General features: G+C 47.5%; 6 protein-coding genes across 6 annotated transcripts; 2 read left to right on the top strand and 4 right to left on the bottom strand.

The window, feature by feature from the left end:
- Positions 1-8: 8 nt before the first annotated feature.
- V8C40DRAFT_244407 (type I polyketide synthase) lies at positions 9-9,575 on the bottom strand. The gene is made up of 14 exons (XM_083215644.1): positions 8,488-9,575; positions 8,326-8,431; positions 8,104-8,266; positions 7,700-8,048; positions 6,713-7,636; positions 6,483-6,637; positions 5,015-6,421; positions 3,617-4,947; positions 3,471-3,556; positions 1,917-3,410; positions 1,575-1,843; positions 1,187-1,510; positions 954-1,125; positions 9-884 (listed from the first exon to the last, which is right to left on the bottom strand). The coding sequence occupies exons 1-14, from the start codon at positions 8,846-8,848 to the stop codon at positions 202-204; spliced, it is 7,824 nt and encodes a 2,607-aa protein (XP_083073780.1). The 5' UTR covers positions 8,849-9,575; the 3' UTR covers positions 9-201.
- Positions 9,576-9,926: 351 nt separating this feature from the next.
- On the bottom strand, positions 9,927-11,590 carry V8C40DRAFT_244403 (serine hydrolase FSH). The gene is made up of 3 exons (XM_083215643.1): positions 11,388-11,590; positions 11,044-11,288; positions 9,927-10,981 (listed from the first exon to the last, which is right to left on the bottom strand). The coding sequence occupies exons 2-3, from the start codon at positions 11,180-11,182 to the stop codon at positions 10,293-10,295; spliced, it is 828 nt and encodes a 275-aa protein (XP_083073779.1). The 5' UTR covers positions 11,183-11,288; positions 11,388-11,590; the 3' UTR covers positions 9,927-10,292.
- A 274-nt stretch (positions 11,591-11,864) lies between these two features.
- Positions 11,865-14,212, top strand: V8C40DRAFT_244401 (cytochrome P450). The gene is made up of 5 exons (XM_083215642.1): positions 11,865-12,860; positions 12,920-13,228; positions 13,316-13,426; positions 13,485-13,648; positions 13,718-14,212. Exons 1-5 carry the CDS (start codon positions 12,099-12,101, stop codon positions 13,884-13,886), a joined length of 1,515 nt encoding a protein of 504 aa, XP_083073778.1. The 5' UTR covers positions 11,865-12,098; the 3' UTR covers positions 13,887-14,212.
- Positions 14,213-14,803: 591 nt separating this feature from the next.
- On the top strand, positions 14,804-17,258 carry V8C40DRAFT_244398 (major facilitator superfamily domain-containing protein). The gene has a single exon (XM_083215641.1). It carries the CDS (start codon positions 15,042-15,044, stop codon positions 16,710-16,712), a length of 1,671 nt encoding a protein of 556 aa, XP_083073777.1. The 5' UTR covers positions 14,804-15,041; the 3' UTR covers positions 16,713-17,258.
- Positions 17,206-18,909, bottom strand: V8C40DRAFT_244396 (Zn(II)2Cys6 transcription factor domain-containing protein). The gene is made up of 2 exons (XM_083215640.1): positions 18,462-18,909; positions 17,206-18,398 (listed from the first exon to the last, which is right to left on the bottom strand). The coding sequence occupies exon 2, from the start codon at positions 18,316-18,318 to the stop codon at positions 17,419-17,421; it is 900 nt and encodes a 299-aa protein (XP_083073776.1). The 5' UTR covers positions 18,319-18,398; positions 18,462-18,909; the 3' UTR covers positions 17,206-17,418.
- A 1,149-nt stretch (positions 18,910-20,058) lies between these two features.
- V8C40DRAFT_244393 (amino acid transporter) lies at positions 20,059-22,368 on the bottom strand. Its single transcript, XM_083215639.1, has 8 exons — positions 22,136-22,368; positions 21,910-22,055; positions 21,806-21,853; positions 21,601-21,748; positions 21,018-21,550; positions 20,852-20,938; positions 20,379-20,766; positions 20,059-20,305 (listed from the first exon to the last, which is right to left on the bottom strand). The coding sequence occupies exons 1-8, from the start codon at positions 22,263-22,265 to the stop codon at positions 20,172-20,174; spliced, it is 1,614 nt and encodes a 537-aa protein (XP_083073775.1). The 5' UTR covers positions 22,266-22,368; the 3' UTR covers positions 20,059-20,171.
- Between the last annotated feature and the right edge of the window lie 154 nt (positions 22,369-22,522).

Below are 22,522 nucleotides of genomic sequence, written 5' to 3'. Positions count from 1 at the left end.
ATAAGCGGCGTTGCTATACTAATCAACTGATCACGTAGATCGCCCGAGGTACCTAAGCAGGAGTGAAACGCGAAAGAAAATATTGTGAAGGTTATTTAGAAATGATCATAGGCACACATAAGAATATACTCAGTGCTGCCTATCTAGCATACAAGAAAAATTATCATCCCATTATCGTGCATACTTATGGCTGAAAAGAGTTTATGCGTCATCATCTGTACCCGAGATTGTCGGAGGCAAAAGAGACGATTTTGCAGCAATCTTGGTAGCCAGAGACGCCAAGGGCATGTTGCTCAGAATGTCAAACACAGAAACATCGCTCTTCACTTCCTTGAAAACCCAGGCGCGGACCTCAACAGCAACCAGACTGTCGACACCGTAAGAGTTCGCCGGCCTGGTTGGATCAAGGTCCTCAATCTCCACCATCATGGCCTTGGCTAGCTTGCGTACAAGAGCTACACAGACCGCATCTGCTGCCTCCGCTAGTGTGCTAGCTCCTCGCAATACGGCCTGGAGATCAGCGCCGGAGTCACCCGAGTCACCTGCTCTGCTTGCCTGTAGCTGCTGGGTGTCGAAGATGCGGAGGGGCCCGAACCGTGCCTCACTGAACCAGAACGGATCCTCGTGTCCATTCTTTTCGAGGTGGCCACCAGTTGCAAGGCCAACGACGGCCTGGATTGGCATTTCCCCAGACATGGCGGCTTGGACGACAGCCAGGACTTCCTGCTCGTGGATACCAATCATGGCTCCCGTCTTAAGGTACGACAGGATCTCTCCACGTTCGGCTGTAATACCTACACCAAGTACAACACCGAGATTGATACTCGTTGCCGGCAGACCCTGAGATCTTCTATAATGGGCCATCGCATCTTGGTAAGTATTGCCTAGAGAGGTTTATCAGCATATGTCATTCTCAGAAGCCGCGTTCAAAATGGCATTATTGCGTAACTCACCCGCATTGTAATTCCCTTGGCCACGAGATCCAACAATGCCTCCAGTTGACGAAAGGCAGATAAAGAAATCCATGTCTCTCGGTAGAAGGTCGTGCAAATTCTTGGTGGTGTAAACCTTGGGCCTGATAGCAGCATTGAAGTCCTCAAGGCTCATGTTCTCGAATAACACGTCCTATATATTTATTAGCACCGCTTTCCTGAATACTTAGTGCAAGCTGAGTCGAATTATTTACCTGAAGCTGCATAGCGCAGTTAACGACGCCCTTGATAGGGGGAAACTTGTTGTCTTTGACAGTCTTTATTACATCCTTGAGCTCGGAGGCGTTGCTGATATCACACGCGAATGCAAGAATCTTCGCTCCCTTCTTAGTTAACTCATCGACCAGCTTGAGAGCTGGCGGCTTTGTGGCTCCGGAGCGGCTTGTGAAAACAACATGTCGTGCACCCTGGTCCACCATCCAGGCGGCGATCGAACGGCCAAGACCACCCAGACCTCCTGGAATCATGTATGTCGCATCCTGAGAGAATGAGTATGGCTTGCTCTTCTGGGAAACAATCTATACGCATCGCCTATTAGCATCCCAGTTGTGTTCAACGTCGAACTCTTATATGTTTACATACCGGAACAAGATCCTCAGGTCCGGCGCTGAGAACCATCTTGCCAATGTGCTTTCCGGATTGCATAATACGGAAGGCCTCTTCAATCTGTGAAAAGTTCATGACCCTCAACGGCTGCACCGGTCGGATGATGCCATCCGCCAGGGCCTTCATGACGTCGGCCATGATACGACCGAATAATGGAATGTTGTCACGATAAACCGAAAGCATGTTAACACCGACAAAAGCAATGTTGTCCATGAATTTGCTCATATCGATACCAGTGTTTCCAACTGTATTTCAGGTTAACAATCGATAGGTAATTGGATAGGAAGTAGAGAAAAGGAGAGAGGGTTGTAAACTTACCAATATCCTTCTTACCAAGTTCAATAAAGCGGCCGAAAGGTGCCACGCAAAGCCAAGTCTGTCGCAGAGCCTCACCAGCCAACGAGTTCAAAACAACATCCACGCCCTTCTGATTGGTCATACGCTTGATTCCAGCTGCAAAGCTGTGGTCTCGGCTGTTGAAAACATGGTCAGGTAGAATGCCGTATGTGTCGATGAGGAACTGCTTCTTGGTTTCCGAAGACACTGTAACAAAGATCTCGGCACCAATGTGCTGTGCAAGGATAATTGCAGCTTGTCCTAAACCACCAGCGGCAGCATGAATAAGGATAGTCTCGTGGCGCTCCAAGCGAGCCACATAGAACAGCGAGTAATACACCGTTGAGTATACGCAAGGAATCGAAGCAGCGTCGTCAAAGGATAAAGTGTCAGGAATCTTTTCAAACATGCCTTCGGGGTTGCGTAAGAAAGTACGGAAACAACCCAAACGGAATGTGATAACACGATCACCTGGCTTGTATTTGGTAACGCCATCACCGACACGAGTAACGACACCACTGCATTCAACTCCCAGATCGGTATCAGCAATCTGACCCATCGAAATCATGACGTCGTGGAAGTTCATGCCAACAGCCTTGACCTCAATCTCGACTTCGTGACTCTTCAAAGGCTTGGGATGTTCTTCATCATCGACAAATTGGAATGTGTCGAGCATACCAGGCGTCTTGATTGCCAGAGCAAGCGCACGTCCTGGTTGGTTAAATGGGAGCATGGAGACGGACTGCTCAGTCTTGCTAGCCTCGAACATTGCATTGACTGCCTTGTTGGGTGTCAGACGCAAGACGTGAAGCTGTCCTCCTTGGAGTGCGTACTCCCAGTCCGGACGCTCAGTTTGGCTCGCCTGTGTCATGGAACGGAGCACCTTGTCAATTCCAGACAATGAGCCGACAGAGTCGATGGCATCAGACGGGTCCAGGTCCAATGTAGTTAACAACATGCTTGGAATCTCTGCTCTGATCGTTCGTGCCAATCCTGCAATCAAGTTGGCTCCAGGGTTGGGGGTCTCTAAAGCACCTCCTCTAGTAAACCAGAGGGTGTGCTGAGAGGTAAGAAGGAGGTGTTTGACAGCTTCAAAATCTGCGCTGTTAATATCTTGCAATAGAGGCGTCTCAGCTTCAAGCAGAGAAAGTGTCGTCTCATTGCTCAGATCAGAAGTAGAGATTTCGCCAAGAGATTTGACAGCAACATTGGCCACAGATGAATACTTTGCCACCAATTTCGAGGCCAGTGCCTTTGTAGCGGTGCTCGGGCTTGAAGGAGTGACAACTCTAATGCTTCTAGGAAGCTCCGGTTGAGGTAAGGGACTAGCAGTAGAAAACATAAGTGAAATTGAGTAGTGTTCAGTACTGTGATCGCGGAATGTTAAATCGACACCACTGAAGCCCTGTTCACGGAGTCGAGTATCCCACAGCCCTTCTGAGAGTCTGGGACCCCATTTACGGCCATCATTCTCACCTAGTATGCTCTGTTAGCCAACTTGCAAAATAATGAAATCAAACTGCCAGTAATACATACCTGCCCACCATCCAGGGAGAGATCCAAAGATCATAGGAACTCTTGCCAGGGTCGTGGTAAGCTCTCCGAGCAACAGAATACCACCCCTAAGGTACCAGAGGGTTAGTAAAAAGGGTAATCAGACGGAGGAAATCTAATACACTTACGGCTTCAGTAACTCTCTGCAGTGAGCCAGAGTCGTGCTAATAGCCGAGGTTGCATGCAAAACATTGTTGGCTACAACCATGTCGTAAACACCTGTTTGGATGCCTTGCTGAACTGGAGATTTCTCAATATCGAGCACCTTGTACTCCAAAAATGGAGCCCATTCGTCGAAATCAGCGGCAGCGGCACCAAAGAAGCCACCACTAATATCAGTGAATGTGTAAGACTCAAGCCTGGCGGCAGCCTCTTCCCGCTGGCCCAAGGCTGCGAGAATGACCGAGGTGGTACCTCCTGTACCCGCGCCGACCTCGAGAATTCGTAGAGGCTTCTTGTGCGACTTGAGTTGGACATATTTGGCAATAATCGGGTTCCATTTGTCAGTTCCTAGGGCATTTCGATAATAATGCGTCAGGAGACTATCCTGCATCAAGACCTGGAGAGGTTCAAGCTCGCCGCGCAAGATCTCTTCAAAGTGGAAACCCTGTTGGCAAAGGAGCTTTCCATCAACTGATGCTTCAGCTACACGTGCCAGAACTTCGTCTTCCTGTTCTTTGGTCATGTTCAGCCAGTCAACCGAATGCTTCCCGACCGTTTGGCAGTCGAGTTTGCCCTGCTCTGCAAGTTCATATCTGTGACGCATGTACTCGTAGAAGATACGGTGATGAGGCGCGAAGCTCTTAGAATCTTCCCCTGAGAATTGACTAAGCACCCTCTTGCAGAATATGAATGACGCCAGCTCCAAATCACGAACGACATCAACATCTGCATCGGGGATGGTGGCTCCATAAGGAGCAAAAAATGCTTGAGCAGTATCCAAAGACATCTGCTCCAAGTCAATATCCCATTCTGTGTGGGCACCAAGCTTTCTCAAGGACGTTGTTGTTGCTGCCGACTCAGTAGAGAGGCCATCCGTCATGTTCTCAAGAGAAATGATTCTGCAGCCCTCGATGATGACCATAGGCTTCTCCCAGGCTTCGTCAGATGCAACAATCGTTCCAACAGATTCATTGTAGCCGTATGGCTTGGACTTTGAGTAACCATAGTACCGCGTACCAGGCTTGGAGCTAATCTTGCTGGAGATGTAAATGCTTTCGATAAATCGAGGAATTTTTGCTTTTTCTAGTTGAACTCCCGCAGGTGTACATGCTGGGATAACCATTTGAATGAAGTTATCCAATGCAGCTGGGTGAATAACGTGAGGATACTCAAAGCCCTCTGGCATGAATTTCCTAGTATCTGGGATTTCAAGTTCACAGTGAGCTTCAAAGTCACCAGAGCTGATGTGCACCAGGCCCGTAAATGTCGGTCCCCACTGGAGTCCAAGTTCGGCAAGCTATGGAGAAGGTCAGATCAGTATGGCATATTTCTCAATAAGTTAGTTTACACGGGGGCAGACATACTGAGGCATAAACCTGACGGGGATCATCGGGCTTGAATCCTGCGGTGGACAGTCTTTCGTACTCTGCGCGATGTCGGCGCGACGACGCTTCTTCTTCATTATGGAATGTCGGATTGTGTTCTGCCACATACTTGACAGCGATAAGACCTGTACAGTGCTGGGTCCAAACACCAGATCGACTCCTACATGAGATGGTGAATTCATTCCAAAAAGCGTCTGGAAGGCGAGTACCTGCTCTACGTGGTCGGAATTGAAGTCTTGTCTCTGTGGGAGCGTCGCTGGCTAGGACCATGGCTTTACCAACAGAGACATCACGAATCTGGAATCCGTCGATTTCCTTAGTGTGGTCTGCAATCTGGCGAGCAGCTTCGATAGCCATGACCATCATGCCTGACAATGGATACAGGATCGTACCCTGGACTTTGTGATGTTCAATCCAAGGAGCCTCCGAGACACGTAGATAGTTGGTCCAGCAGGGCTCAACGTCAGTAGAATGCTCGCTGAGTGCTCCGACGAGATCGTATCGAGGGAGCTTTCGGTGACGGAACGCTGCCGAGACAGCAGATTCGTACCAGTACTTTGTGGAATGATTCCAGGCAAATGGAGGCAAGTTGGTAAGGAATTGGGGTCGTTGACTCTCATTTTCCGTCATTACATGCACGCGAGAAATGTCCACGGGGTGGCCTCGTTGGGCCAGCTTTCCAATAGCATCGAGGCAGCTTCTCACAGCGTCCACATTGCGCGAGATAACCGAGATATACGGAACGTCATGCTTCAGCTTGGACCGGTTTGCATCTAGAATCTGCTTCAAGGGTCCTTGAAGTGCGGAATGCGGGCCAATCTCGACAATGAGGTCAACAAACTGAGAGCTACCAGCAGTGCGTTTCTTAGTCGGGTTGTACATGATAGCAGCCTCCACAGCCTGGCTGAACCGCACCGGGCTGACCATGTTTGACACCCAGTATGACGAGGCGGCAAGTGCGGCGTTGTCAATCACCTTGCCTGTGACACTGGAGAACATGACAGTCTTGCTAGACGATTCAGATGGACGCAAGCTGTCCAATGACTGCAAGTAGTCCTTTGCAATCAACTCCATATGAGGAGAGTGATAGGCCGTCTTGACAGTAAGCCTTCGATTGAAGATCTTTGCTTCCTCGAGTGCATTTTGAACTTGGATTATCGCTTCCGAATCTCCGGACAGGGTGACACTTGAAGGGCTGTTAATACAAGCAACAACCACATTTCCGTACTTAGAGTCGACTTGTCCTAGGTAGGGAGCGACTTCAGTCTCTCCAAGTCCGACAGCAAGCATAGAGCCCTTCTTTGTTATACCGCTAGACAGACGACCACGGTGAAAGGCGATCTTCCAGGCTTCATCCCTGGTGAAAGCGCCTTTGGCATATGCGGCCTTGACAACGTTGATGATTAGCATTTAATGAGCCATAGCATACTCATGTTATAAAACTTACTGCAATCTCTCCACTGGAATGTCCGAGAACCACTGAAGGGCGAATATCCCACTCCGCCAAAAGGTCAGTCACGGCGACTTGCAAGGCAGTACAAGCTGGCTGGCTAATTCGCGACTCGTTAATTCGTGAATCTTTTTCACTCTTTTGTAGTTCCTCTGTATATGCAAAATTAATATTATTAGACTGAAACAAGAAAAAAAAGCAAATGTGCCTCAGCCGGATTCACTTACCAAGAAGGTCCCAATCGCTCCCGATACTCTTGAAGTAGTCGGTCGCATCTTGCAAGCTCTTCCTAAAAGAGTTATATGCAAGCAGTTCGCGACCCATGGCAAACCATTGCGCTCCTTGGCCGGTGAAGACGAAGTATAAGACAGGAGTTTGCGACGATCGTACTGGCTTAGGGCTCTTCTTCAGAGCCGAGATGAGCTCTTCAGTGGATGATGCAACAGTGTACGCCTTCCAAGACAGTCTAGATCGACCAGCAGCCAGAGTATGAGACAAATTGCCGAGGAAGTTGATGTCTGCTTTCTGCTGTGACTCTAGATGCTTGAGCAGTTGTGTTGCTGTGCGTTCGATACCGGCTTGCTCGTGTGATGACCACATGAACAGTTTGGGCGACGAGGTGTCTACCGGTTTCTCTTCACCACTGATAGACTCAGACGTGACCGAGCTACTGTCAGTAGCCTCACCAGCATCACTGTTGCTGCTGCTGCTATCTTCAGAGCTTGCACTCTCTTCTAACAAGGGTTCCGGAGATACAAGAGTGTTGTGCGCCCCATTTAGCCCTCGGGCTTCTAGGTAGTGATAAGCATCGTCTAGAATGCAGTGGGCATTAGTGCCGCCGTATCCAAAAGAATTGATACTGGCACGGCGAAGTCCACTCTCTCTCCAAGGCTGAAGCTTCGTTGACACCTCAAGGCCCCATTTCTCCAATGGGATACGCGGGTTCGCTTTTTCAAACCAGAGGTTTGGAGGGATCACCGCCCTTTCCAGTGCAAACACTGCCTTGATCAGTCCAGCTAGACCACTAGCTCCTTCCATGTGTCCAATATTTGTTTTAACTGATCCTATCAAGAGAGGGCTATCTTTAGGCCTGGTGGCGCCGATCGTGGCAGCAATGGCAGCACATTCGAGAGGATCACCAGCGGCGGTACCTATTCACAATATTATTAGTAACGGACCCAAATACACAGGAATCGAAATGTTAATAAACTTACCAGTACCGTGAGCCTCGAAATAGCCCGTCTCCTCAAATGGTAATCCCGCAGTTTTGTATGTGTATCTGATGAGATCTTCCTGAGCTTTTGCCGAAGGCAACGTGATTCCTGGGGTCTTTCCGTCTTGGTTGACTCCTGTGCCTCGAATAACGGCTCTGATCGTATCGCCATCCCGCAGAGCGTCTTCTAGGGCCTTAATCACAACGACTGTGGCGCCTTCACCACGCGCGTAGCCATTTGCCTTGTGATCAAATGACTGAGATTTGCTGTCAGGGCTAAGGAAATGCAGAGATGTCATGGCAATCTGCATTTCTGGCATAAGTATTAGATTTGTGCCTCCGACCATGGCCTAATTCCAGTTTCGTTAGCATTGTTTCATGGACAATACACACCATTTTTCTTACAGATCTTGTCTCTCCAGACCGGATACTCTGACAGGCAAGGTGTAGTGCAACTAGTGAAGAAGAGCAGGCAGTATCTAAACTGAGACTAGGTCCCTTCAGGTCAAAGAACCAAGATAGTCGGTTCGATATCATGGCAGAACCATTGCCAGTGCCTTCGTACATCCTATAGAGATGTTAGCTGGGATGTACTCATGGGCTGATGGAAGAAATCTCATTGCTCACGGAATATCTTCTGCATCATGGCCTCGTAGCGTTGCATAGTCTCTTGTGAAAGACGCCATATAGCAGGCCATTTGAGAGCCTAGTACATCTTCCATTTTCATGCCAGCTAGAGGTTTATTAGAGACAGGATTAAAACTGTGACTTGGAGCAAAAGAGGCATACCATTTTCAAGAGCTTCATATGCAACTTCTAGTGCAAGTCTTTGTTGAGGGTCCATGGCATGGGCCTCTTTGGCTGTGATAGAAAAGAATGGAGCGTCAAAAAGAGAAACATCTTCCCTGAGGAAGTGTCCTCCTCGGACATTCATTGTACCTTGCCTTTCGGCATAGGGGTGATAGAACGCATCGATATTGAAACGTTCCTTTGGCACTTCAGAGAGTGCATTACGGCCATTTGAGATCATCTCCCATAGTCGATCAGGGTTTGTGGCCTCTCCTGGAAACCTACCACCAATGCCAACAATGGCAATGGGCATCACAGCATCCTCCACAGCCATGTTGGTGGCATCCTTATAAGAAGACATGCTTTAGAGAAACCAATAAAAGGGCAGAAGAATTAGAGTCCTAGTTGAGATCAATGGACAGGATATTCTCTTAGTTTGTAAATGAGCGTGACTACTTGTAGATTCAGAGGCACTATGTATTATATGTGTGTTCTCTCGGGGCACCTCGTAGAAGACAGCCACACAGTCTACATCCGCAATTGCAAGTCCGAGAAACGGGCTGATGAATGTGCGTAAGAAAATAGGTCGAATCCAAGCCGTTACCCGCAATCCTGGCGATTTATTACTATAGAAGTGTTACGTACCTCATTCTCCGCAACAACGAATTCTCTTTGATGCGTTTCGGCGTATCCCAATCCGTTTAAAAAACAACAACCAACTCATTACTTCACGGGATGCGGCGGGGTACTCCACATCTCGTGAATGCTCATAAATGCTCATAAATGAAACGATAGATACCAAAGGAAGCTGACCATGCATGATTACCGACAGGGGCATGCTCTTTGACCTGGGTTTTACTTTCTTAAGGATAAGCCTACTGAGCAAGGATGGTGGATAGACCAGTGAGCTGAATGCTCAATTAGATCCAGTTTAAACCTTTCATTTTATAAGCGGTAACAAACTGGTTTCTAAGAACACCTTGGGCGTATTCTCAACAGATAACACCTAGCTCAAGAGTCGCATCAACAACTTCACAACTCAGCATACATCAAGCCATCTTATTTGACAACTTTTAAAAACATTTAAAGTCTACTAGTTGCTGAGTTATGCTGGGCGGTTATAATTTATCCCTTTTGAGATATAGTACCGCTAAGCCTCCGAAGCACTGACTTTAATTGGCATCAATACCTTTGAACCCTGAGAGTGCCATCTCGGCGGCGGCGGGCCGAGGTGTGCGTAGATGCGTAGATGAATCCTACGGCGATCATGAGTTCTTCACAGTGGCGTGACATCGCTTTTGATCCTTCTGAAAAGCATCGCTCAATGAGCCAACAGATGTTAGAAGAAGGCGCCTACTTCATCTAGACAAGTGGGTTTCCTTCAACCCCTGCTAGGAGAGTGTATTCATTCATTCTATCAATTCTGACACATGTACCATCAATAATCATCCACTTCAACAGGGATGAGGATTACAAACTAGCCGCTAAAAAGAGAAATACGTACTCGGAGCAGGCAACCGGCCAGATGCAAAGAATCCTTGGTGGCCGTAAAATGTGGAACCAATAGATACTCGGAAACAACATGGATTTTGGAGACTCTCCCGTGCCGAATGAGAGAGATTCTATAGCCACTAGTTGACTGGATATCCATCTTTGAGATGAAACTTTACTAGAGCCATCTCACTGGAATTGTACATACATTTCTTAATGGGTTCAAGACGAACCAACTATCTCGTAGCATTCTAACATTGCACAACACAAACGTCTAACATAACAGCTCTTTACTCAAGACAACAGCATTTAGACTAGTTGTGGAAGAGCATACGATCCACGGCCCATTGGATGGCTTCCGCAGTTTTGGTAACTGTCCGTAAATCCCTGGGTAATTGATGGCCGCCATCGTGAGTCACAACCTGCGAGATCTTAGGGTCACAAATGGCTGCTAGATCCCGGCCCTGATCCGCATAATCGTCTTTAAACCCAACCACGTGGACAGTGGGAATGTTGATAAGCACACCATGAACGGAAGAATGGTAGCGAAGCAGGACGTCGATACTCTGCTGCCCCAAATCGCTCAGATGGGTTCTTCTTGCCTGGAACTCTTGAATTACACCAATTGACCGGTAGTCAGTCTTCCAATCAGTGCCATCGTCAGGAACCAGAGATCCGCCTTCCAGGGCATCATAACGCTCAATTTTGAGGTCATCAACAGTGCCTTCGTACGATAGACGTAGCCTTCCAGCAGAGAGGTCAAACGGCCCTGTGGCTGACAGGAAGATGGCAACTTTGAAGAGCTCCTGATGGGGGTTCAATTTGGCTTCATGGGCAACGACAGTAGCTGCCACTGCTGCTCCTTGCGAAAATCCAATGACTCCATCAAAGGGTCCTTCTTCAAGTACGACCTCTTTGACTAAGTCAACTGCGCGTTGCACGTCATCAGGGACAGGCTCGCCATGGAAACATAGGAAAGGGCCAGGAAAGATTGATTCAACTCCTAATAATGACACGATCAGATGGTTGTCCCGATAATCATGCGAGTTGTGTAATCATACTCACCAGGGGCAGGCTCCGCATTCATTTCACCATCCAGAAATTCAAATTCCCAGTCTGATGGGAGGCGAGCGAGTAGCGGATCAAGTTGTGCCTTGAGAATTTGCGAGTTGGTCCCATGACCGTGCAGGCAAAGGAAACGCATTGCGGATGTCGTCAGTTTCTGTCAAGGTTTGAATGGAAGTATTGGTTCCGAACATTTGGTACACTTGGTTTAGAAACGCCTTTACAAAGAAAATCGTAGATGTGTCCTATGTGGTATCGTTGAGCAGGTCTCCAAAGACCACACTTTCAATCTTTGAGTTTGAGAAGCGGATTGCGAAGGTATAACCCCGTGGGTAAGATCTTACCGATGTAACGTAGACACGGATATGAACATTCCGGATGAAATCAAGCAGGGGGTGTCTAACAACGCGTGAAGGTGTTTGCGAAGCAACTTCTCGTATGGATTTCGAGCTCCATAATGAGCCCGATTACGTTGTAGGATGTGTCAACGGGTAATTTGTTGTAAGACTGCATAACGCACACTTACAAAAGTCGTCACTGCCCAAACTGACAACCAACATCATCCAGATCAACACTTCAGGGAAACTGAGCTGATGTAAGCCTGATTCGTAGGCCATCCTCGGCCAATTGCGGGCCGCGGACTGATCCTCCCGAGGACCCCGTCAGATGGTGTGTGGTATGCCTGATGGATCAGAACCCTTGCTTTGCGCTAATTCAGGACTCATCGAATGTTTGGCCTGAAGATTCCTCCACAATCTGACCCAATATGCGGAGCATTTGTATGTAGCGCCTGCCAGACACGAATCTAGATCTGCAATATGCTATTATGTAGCTCTTTAGGGATGCTAGGTACCACTACTGTCCCTGTTAAAGTAGAGAGATTTACAGTCCAGTTTCGCCATGTGCTCCAGCAGCAACAACTTAAAGCTGCAAGACTACATGGTTCGCAATAATTGTCTCAAAGCGACCGCCATTACTTGTGGCATTATTTATTCACCTACAGATAATACATGTTGACCCAGTGAAAGCACATCGCTGCTCCCTCATCAGCAGATATGGCAATCCCGCTGGTTGTCTTGCTTCCTCTGCTTCTGGTAGCCTGGACAGTTGTCGTGGCCACCTATCGACTCACCTTTCACCCGTTAGCAGGGATTCCGGGACCAAAACTAGCAGCTATAACTCAGTTTTATCAGACGTTTTACAGCTATTACAATAATCAGAGTCGCTTTTACCAAAAGGTCGAGAGTCTTCACGCGAAATATGGCCCTGTAGTTCGCATTACGCCAGACGAAGTCTCTCTTAGTGACCCCGAGAACTACAGTACCATCTATCATGTAGGAACCAAATATGGGAAGCCAGATGCCTATTATCATGTCTTTCAAGCTCCTGGTTCATTCTTCACAGCGGCTGACAACCGAGAGCACGCAAAAAGACGTGCTCCAGTGAACCCATTCTTCTCTCGAAAAGGTGTCCTGGAGTTGGAACCTGTAGTTCAAGAGAAGGCGAAAGTTTTGCTTTCAAAGCTACGCAAAGACCTAGATCAAGCTAGCGAGACACCTGGTGGGTTCGTCGAACTTCAAGATCTATACAGTGCCATCAGCATAGACGTGGCCAGCGATTACTCGTTTGATGACTGCTATAACACATTGGAGAAGGAACGTTATGGTCGGGATTTCTCAGATATGGTTCTCGGCCTTTTGACGTCTTTTTGGTTCTTTATGCAGTTCAAAACCATTGAAGCATTGGCATTATCCCTACCAACCTGGATCTCGTCTGCGTTGAGTCCTGCACTCAAAGAGTATAACAAGTTAGTCAAGGTAAGAGTTTTTCATTACCTGTGGTTTTCAATATTTGCTCCTTATTCACCTAAAGATAGGGAGTCCGCCAGAATATCACCAATGTGAAGGCGCAGACTCTATCTCAGCGAGAAAAATCTCAAAAGAGGTCTATTTTCCACGAACTGCTGTCAGCAGATCCCAATCGAACCGTTGATGATATGACCGACATTGCTTTATCGATTGTTGTGGCAGCTGCGGCCGCCACAAGCAATACATTGGGCATTCTGTCATATAACGTTATCAGCAACCCCGACATATATCGTCGCTTGCGAGCAGAGCTTTTGGAAGCTTATCCGGACGATACGCAAGAGATGAAGTGGATAACATTAGAAAAGCTACCATATTTGGTGAGAATTGTCGTTTCAAATGATTCAAATGAGATTTTTTCATCTTTGGACTTTCAGACTAATGTTACCTTTGTTTTCTGAGCATAGACAGCAGTTATAAAAGAGTCGCTCCGCTTGGCGTACGGAGTCATCGGAAGGCTACCACGTGTAGTCCCTGCGGGCGGCGCCACTTTCAACGGTTATTTTCTTCCAGCTGGTGTAAGTACGTGAGTCTCATGATCAAACTCTAAATCGCTCTAAGAGAAAGAAATTCTAGACCACGGTTGGTATGTCAAGTTGGATGATGCACCGAACCACATCTGCCTTCCCAGACCCTGATAAATTCGACCCCGAGCGATGGCTAGATCCAGAGGGATCAAGCAAGCAACACAAGTATCTAGTGGCGTTTGGAAAGGATAGCCGACAGTGCATTGGTATGCCGTAAGTACATCTTGTTATCGCTTTCGACCCTCGCCTTTGCTCATCGGTTAACCTGGGTTCAATCATTAGTTTGGCATACTGCGAGTTATACGTAACAGTCGCGAGCGTTTTCCGCAACTTTGCCGATCTTGAGATTCGCGGTACCAAGCCTAGTGATCTAGTGTTTAATGACTATTTCTCGGGTTACCATCCTGCTACAGCAACGCCTCTGCGAGTAGCACGACGGGAGTCCAAGTAGCGGTGAATGAATCCAGAAATTGAAAGTCATGTCAACTGACAGAAAAGATTCAGGGGAAGGACATGTGTAGTCCATTGTACGTTATAGATACGATGCTACCACTAGCATAATGAAAGACAAAGCAGGTAGTCAAAGGGTAGACTTATTGATCCAGCTAGGTTCAGTCCAGCGATCAAGGTCCATATCTGAGTGCGTGGACATAAATCCAGTTAGTGAAAGTTAGAACTCCCACTACAGGGGATTAAATACCTTTCTTTAAGCAATTAAATACTGTCAAGCCCTGAGTAAAAATTATTAGACTGTATTGGTAGGATTTCTGACTTGGCGCTTGACATCGTCTTAGAATATTTAAACACAAAGCCCATATAAAGCCCAATCGTAGAGATGTCGAGTATATACCCGTTAAGCGGCTCTTTTTTGCTCTCAATGGCAACTAAATTGCATCCTAATGATTTGCAAGGTATGAAAGCTTTGGGAACCACACGCCAAGGGCACTCATCAACCTCATGACCTCTCAAGGTAGATGCTCGTGAGGTCTTACCCTACGATAGCAAGGGGCGTAGAAAAAAAAAAGGGACTTCGAGAATTGATCAGCATACTGGAACAGGCAACCCGCGAATACCCACCACACTAAACCCGTCTGGCATGATGGTCGTATTCTCATGTAAATACATGTTGGCTAGTTTGTGGTCCCTGCTTTTTTACAAACCGCTTGGGTGGTCAGCATGCATATCCCGGCCCGCTATGGAGTTCATGGCTTCGAGTTGTCTAATCAAATCCAGAGTGAAATGCAGCGAGTCAACGAGCCAAGATGCCAAGTTAGTTCAGCTTGGTCATGTAAAGTCTCTTTGACAGGTATTAGTGGACAAAGCCAGGGTCGATGTGACAGACGGTAGTAGACTAGTAGTCAATGTACACATTGATGTAACCCTCATTCAAGTTTAACCAACAGCCAACTGTTACAGAGCCTACACACTTCCTTGGGAGTCTCAGAGTGTGTACTTTTGCGTTGTATTTTGCACTTCCTACCTCATCGCTGCCTCAGGCTGATTTACCTCTTCCGCATTTGCCCGTCACTCCTTTACATGCCTAAACCTGTGTTCGTCGCCAGAGAATTTTCTCATGCCACAGCTCTGCCAGGGCGACTTGTGAACAATGCCTCCGGACGGTCAAGATCAGACCATGGCGTCTAATGCCCAAATCGTCTCTGCCGAGTCAAAGCCAAAACACAGTTGGCGATTCTGGGCCATCTTCCCCGGCCTATGCTTTGCCATCTTGCTTGCCGGCCTCGATACTTCGATCGTCGCAACATCGCTGCCAACTATATCTGCCGACCTCAATTCAGGAGCCTTATATATATGGATCATCAATGGTTATTTCCTGGCGACGGCTGCGGTACAGCCGCTCTTCGGTCAAGCGTCGGACATCTTTGGACGCCGCATCCCCATGCTTGTGTCCATCTCCCTCTTCACACTCGGCAGCGGACTCTGCGGCGGAGCTAAAGATACCCCAATGTTGATTGCCGCTCGACTGGTACAAGGAATTGGAGGAGGCGGTTTGTTCGTCATGGTTGACATTATCGTGGCAGATCTGGTCGCTTTGCGCGATAGGCAAAAATACATGTCCGTCATAATGGCCACATTCGCTTTGGGTACCTTTATTGGGCCTATTATTGGCGGTGTTATCGTTACGGATATCTCGTGGCGCTGGGTATTTTATATCAACTTGCCGATCGGTGGAACAGCCTTGTTGCTTGTCTTTCTGTTCCTCCGCGTCCATTATAAGCGTGAAGGCACGCTGCTCGCCCGTCTACGGCGCGTTGACTTGCCCGGAAATGCGCTGTTGATGAGCGCTGTCGTGTCGATTCTCATTGCTCTAACTTGGGGCGGTACACTTTATGCATGGGATTCATACCATGTTCTTGTTCCGCTTTTAATTGGAGCTGCAGGACTTGTGCTCTTCTATTTTCATCAAAAATACCTGGCGGTCGAGGCGACGATGCCTATCCGAGTCTATAGCAACAGTGTCTCGCTGCTTGCTTACATACTAACATTTCTCCATGGTATTGAGATGAGTTGGCTTAGTTTCTTCCTCCCCGTCTACTTTCAGGTTCTTCTCGAGGCCAGTCCCCTTAAATCTGGCGTGAACTTGCTAGCAATTGTAATCCCTCTGATGCCAGCGGGTATAGCTGGGGGGTTAACGATCGCTAAAACTGGTCGCTATAAGCCAACAATGGTGGCAGGCTACGCCCTCCTTTCCATTGGTGTCGGCTGTCTCACGATCCTGGATTCGCATTCGTCCACAGCAAAATGGGTCATCTTCCAGATAATTGCTGGTGTTGGCGGAGGACTAGCATTGACTGCAACATTGCCAGCTGTACAGGCGCCACTGGCGGAATCTGATGTTGCTGTCGCTACAGCATCCTGGGCTTTTGTACGCAGCTTTGGTTCCATTTGGGGCGCGGCCATCCCATCAGCTGTATTCAACTCTCGCGTCGACAATCTTCTCGATACGATAAGTGATCCGGCGACCCGAGAAATCATGAAGCGAGGCGGCGCATATCAACACGCGACGGCAGATTTCATGTCTTCTTTCAATGGCACGCTGAAACAAGAATTGGTTCACGTGTACACAGAGGGCATCAAGGAGTCGTGGCAGGTGCTTATAGCATTTGCTGTTGTCGCTGTCCCTATCGCCTTATTCATCCGGGAGGTCCCTCTTCGACAAGAACTAGTCACGGAATTTGGGCTCGACGAATCTGAGAAGAAAGAAGCTTCCGGCAATGATGAAACGGAGCTGGTGACGGGACCAGTCACCCGCGAATAAAAGTACCTTATATCAGGCCTAGGACACCAAACACATCTCCACTCATCTAACGATTTACTCTGGCCCTATGACTTAATTCGTCGCTCAATACCAAAACAGAGATACCTCTTTATGGCTATCTGTCGAATATCGAGAGACCTAATACACATTTTCTCCTCTTAGTTGTCACTAGTCGAGAGAATGATGATTTCTGCATACCATAACTGAAAAGGAACAAAGTTCATTAGCATGTTTATAAAGCAATACAGTGTAAGATAGCATGAAGAAAAGTAATATGTATATGAATGTCCATCGCTAGCATGGCATGTCCTTTCCCGATGTCTATTTTGGTGTAATTGGAATTGAAAGGGATGTATCTGCTATCAAATTATTTCCTTCGGACGTATCTAGTTCTTAGTCTTCACAGATTACCTGTCTTAGCTACTAGGTAGTTCCCTAGCTATGAGCACTTGATGGTAAAGGGCTGGCCATGATAGAAATACAAAGATTGCTGTAAAAGAGGTAAAATAAGATCAGAACTTTATCATCAATCTATCATGATACATTAACATAGCTAGCGCTCATCTTTGAGAATGCAGCAAGTGTAAGCATGCCTCCCCGAGTATATGTTATAGCCTCTGCACTCTCTGTGCCGTCATGTAGGTACATTATATCCTGCAATTAAATGCCTTCGTTTGTGAGCATTCGAATATTCGATTGCCACTCATCAGAAGACCAAACGTTTCGCCGCCTGATGAGTAACAGATTGTAATCTAAATCGAAGCAGCGCTGCAATCGGCGCAACCAACCAGGTCGTCTGCGCCCAATTGTTTCCACCTTTTGGTTCTTGAGCATATCTATCTGTGAACTGCAAGATGAGCCTGGCAATCTTTGCTAACTGTTCCACGCTGCCTTGGCTGTTGTGTGAAGATGTGGGCCTTGGCCAATTGGATATGTCCTTCTCGGTACTAGGCGTGGTCGTGGTGCTGGCCGATAGATCTGGAATTGTTGCGACTTGAGATGCGTGGCAGTGGTGGACCGTATCCATGAGAGAAATGCATGCGCAAGCTACGAGTAGTGCTACACCTGGCTTCTCGGAACATGGGCAGACCAGTATGGTCAATAGACGCTGGCACGCATCAGTGGTCGCTGAGTTGACGTTTGTAAGTCCGGGCTGCCTTCTCGCAATACCTAGTTGTTCCAGTATGGATATCGCAACTTTGGTACAGTCCTCCCTTGTGTCATGGATGGGAACGGAAACTTGGTGAGACAAGGATTCAACGGGTTGTTGCTGCTGGTGTTGTTCATTAATCTGACTATGTCTTTCGGATTGCATGACAAGCAATGTTGCTGTGTCGAGGTTCATATCAACACTTAGATCGGAACTTTCAGCAGGCGTTATCGTGGTTTCCACTGTTAATTCTGGGCATTGCTGCTGGCTCTTCTCCCGTACGCGATGTGGTCGACCCGCACGTCGTGCTGGACTGTAGGAGCATTGCTGATTTAGCGCAGTGCAGCGAGCACACGTGGGTTTCTGCTTGTTGCATCGCAATTTAGACGCTGAACATGGATCGCAAGAGTCTTTGAGCTTGCGACCTGGCGTGCAATTGGTGTAAGAGGAAGCCATTTTTGATGCTGCTGTATTCAAGATTCTGACAGAAGTTAAATGTGAAGTGTAAAGTTGTACTTTGGACCTGTCTCGTCTAACTACAATTACGCAAATGATTAGCCTAGCACTCTAACTTATGAGTGATGTACTGTAGTGCACACTTGAGCAGTTGGAATAATATGCTGCATTGCCGTCCTTCAGGCTCTAGGCACCATATGAATAGAAGCTGATAGGAATCTCACAGGAATCGGCTGTGCGCCCCCACAAGTCGGCATTCCATTAGTCGGGGGATTCGAAGGAATAGCTGAAACGAAAGCCAACTCCAACACGCAGTCGTCATTGCAATGAAGCAGAGCTTTTGGCCGATGATCTTGTTGGATGCGGCCAGGATTCACCTCCTTCTCATGGCGCTGGTTTAGTTTGTTGTTAGCCAGGACTTCGTATACCTCGCTCCATTCAATATTGAGACAAGCGAGACACTGCCCCGCGCAAGCCAAAGCTGGCACTGCCGTATCCGAATCGACGATGCAGACAAAGTGGCTGATCCAACCAATTGAGGGAAGCAGATTGTCCCCCGTAATATTCAGCTGGGATGGTTACAGATTGACCATGATTATGGGTAAGACGGCAAAAATGGGCCCGATCTACATTTAGCTCGCGTAGCAAGAGTTCCTAGATAGCCACGAGTACTCTGCATCGGCTGCGGTTTAATCACCTTAAAGGAAGTAGTTGAACCAACTCTCCCTTGTTTCCATATATATCCGGCGCCCTTAATGAAAAGCGAGGACACAATCTGCATCATCCTTGCTGCTGTTAGTACCTGACCTCCCCCCCCCTTCGTCGATCCTGTCATCCGTCCTCTAGACAACGGGACTGAATTGACCCTGTTGTCGATAACGACAATCTAAATACATATGTATGCTTCACGATATGCGGGGTAATTAATTATACGTGTGCCAAGATACCCATCCTATCAAATGCCCTGTCGATCGGAAAATCAGCGCCCAGACTTTCACTACCCAAGTCGGTGTCAATCTGCGCTCCAAGATCCAGGAAGGTTGCCCCTCATGGCAATTGCTGCTAGAACAGCATATGTTATTCATAAAGAAGATTTCATGTGAACGAAGGAATGGCCTGCTCAAATCCTCACTCTGCTGCTTAGTTTAGAAGCCATGTGGTATGCAAATCAGCCATTCGCGTATATGGTAGTACAACTGTTGGTTAAGCTCACGCCGTTAGCTGGAGCTAGCCTCGCGTAGAGAGCCGGCTTGAGCAGGTCTCAAACATGTGAAGACTGCATGTAGTTTGGTGTACGATGCACTGTTACGCTACCGGTCAGACTACTTACACGTATGCACAGGTCTCTTTCCCAGGTGTAACGCTGTTAGTACCACGGCGCACAATGGAAACAAAAGCAGAAAACTTGCAGTTTACAATTTGCAAGAAAAGCGTGCCGCTGTTCTAGACCGCCAAACATGTGGGACTGGTCTTTAGCACGGCTGCAAGGTCTTCCAGGAAGAGGGAATAACTGGCATTGAAATAGCAAATCGCGTGTCTGGCAGCCCTCAGCTGAATCCTTTGACGAAGCAATCACCCGAGATTAAGATCCAATTCAGCTAGAACATTGAATTGGGACAATATCACAAGCCAAAGCTTGTGGAAACGGCAGTGGAAACTCCCGCACTGTGTTTGAGAAATATTGCGGATATTTCAATGGTCCTGTTACATTCGGCTCAGGATCCACAAAAGAGCAAACAATCATGAAATCCGAGTATATATTAATACGCGTTTAAGCCGGAGTCTCCAAATCCCTGCTTCCTTGACAAAAGACCCTGATTGCATCGAGCAAGCTGCTCGATATTATGCCAGTTCTAGTCTTCTTCTAATACTGCATCAGTGTTGTGTATTGGCCCCTTGAACCAAGTATGCGCGTATAAGAAATAATACAGGAGTGCACCTCCCCACACCGTCCCATTGACAACTGAAGAATAGTTCATGACGGTTGCTTCTTCGATATTAGCACAAGCCTATCCGATGACTGACAGGGGAAGAGAGGAGAAGAAAGGGGGTCATCTTACGATCAGGATTTGGTCCTTCTGTCGGGAACATGCATAGAATGGTAGCAAATGCCAAGTAAATCAGTGCCACGACAGCAATTACAACGCTGAGTCGTTTTCCAGTGTAGAAGGGTCCAGGGCGAAACTTTTCTTGGCCCCATAGAATACGACACAGGATTGGAATCGCCCAAGCCACATTGTTGCCAGCTGCTGCTAAGGAAAAGAGAGCATTAGCAGCAGCGTTGTTGATCAATGATAACAAACCAAGGATCACAGCTACAATGCAGGATGCCCACACTGTTCTTAACGGCTGGTATCCAAAAGATTTGCTTATCTTCCGGAGGTATTGGGAAAAAGGTAAGCCGCCGTCGCGGGAAAAGGCCCAGGTTTGCCTAGAGGCCGCAACAACCTAGCAGGATAATCCATGGTAAACATGTGTTTCTTTGAGGATATAATTCTTGAGATTAGGGATGTGACAATGCAAGTCGACGTACAATACTTAATCCCATAAAATACTGCAAAATTGATATGGCAGACATAAACCCCAAAGTCCCATGTTTACCTAGCGCATTATAGTATATCTGCGGTCAATAGTTAGTTAAGTGTCGTTATTAGACTGGCAAACGGAGAAGCTGTTCATATGCTTTAATGTATACATACCTGAGCAACAGGCTGTTCAAAGGGGGTGCTAAGTATGGCTCCGAAGTCGCTGCCAGCACAAGCAGCCAGTATCGAATTTACAAAGAAGCCCAAGATCCAACAGCATCCGATTGATGCTATTATTCCTATAGGAACAGCTTTGGTGGGGTTTTTAGCCTCTTCGCTCATGTGTACACAAGAGTCAAAGGCACCGATCGTCCAAATAGGACACAGCCATGATAGCATAAATGCCCAACCTGTCGGCCACGTAGTCTCGTTTTCAGAAAGACCAAAGACGACACTTGCTGAGTTAATTGGCACGTCGTTGATGCGCATACTCACTGGCAAAGCAATAACTGTTGCCACAATTAGCGCGAAATTGGCAGCAACAAACCAAGTTTGAAGATGATGCATAATCCGTGCAGCAAAGGTTGCAAGAAGACCATGCGAAAGAACGGTCGCGACAAATATGGCATAGAGGTATCCGCGTTTTGGAGACCACTCTCCATCACTGCTGATAGTACCTAAGGATACGATGAAGGATGCGAAGCCGTCTAAAACTGATGTTAGTACATATCCTTGTATGAAGAGAGCAATGATATACAGTCTATTGAGCAAATGCCGCCAATTAGCCCAATTGTATTGCTGTACCCAACAAGGAAGCACAGGGGATTTTTATATCGGTCGGCAGCGAAGTGATGTGTCCACCAGTATAGCCCGCCAGAGGTCGGTAACGAGGAGCCGAGTTCAGCCTGCTCGGATTAGTTTATACTCTCGACGCAGACAAGCAACAGGATCAGGAAACTCACAATAGCTAGCCCTACAACAAAGATGAAGGCGCTTGCGGAGAACCATCCCTAGAGTAGTCAGCATCTTAGTATGGATATCGAAATGTCCATCAGAGTCCACTTACCCACACCATTCCAACGGGACCTGCAGGAACATTGAACCATAGCGTCGCTGAGATGGATGGGAGCAGGCCCATAATACTAAATGCTATGGCGAACACCTGTATACTGGAATAGTGACGCTGCAGCTCCTGTTTGTAGCCGATATTTGCTATCTTAGATGTTAGATGGCCTTGAGGATTACACAACATCGTACGATGGGCATCATGTTTCTCCACAAAATGAACGCACCTAACTGCTGCGTGTCTGCAGCACTGGCGAGCGCAGGGTCGTAACTGATGGACTTTTCGGCATCTGGAAGTTGATTTTCCAGCTCCACGGCGATGCCTTCAACAGCCGCGCCGTCGTTGTGGGGTGCCATCGCTTGTTGCGAAGTGCTACTTTTGGCTGCAACTGTATCTCGCTGAAATTGGTAACGAAAATGAGAAGAAAAAAAGTTGATAAGTTGATGGGGATTTAGTAGGCGTTGCTGCCAGCATATTTATCTACAATTTTTATTCGCCATGTAGTACACGTATCTACACGATCTGGCTCAGCGTTCAGTGCCGGGAGATAAGAATCTTGACAGCTGAGTTAAGGCTCCGGGTTACCCCGGAGCTCCACAGGAGGCGAACTGCG

The sequence above is a fragment of the Trichoderma camerunense genome, assembly GCF_050948025.1.
Source record: "Trichoderma camerunense strain CBS 138272 chromosome Unknown V8C40scaffold_8, whole genome shotgun sequence".
NCBI lineage: Eukaryota > Fungi > Ascomycota > Sordariomycetes > Hypocreales > Hypocreaceae > Trichoderma > Trichoderma camerunense.
Note: the sequence above shows the minus strand (reverse complement) of the source record. Positions and strands in the feature narration are given on the sequence as shown.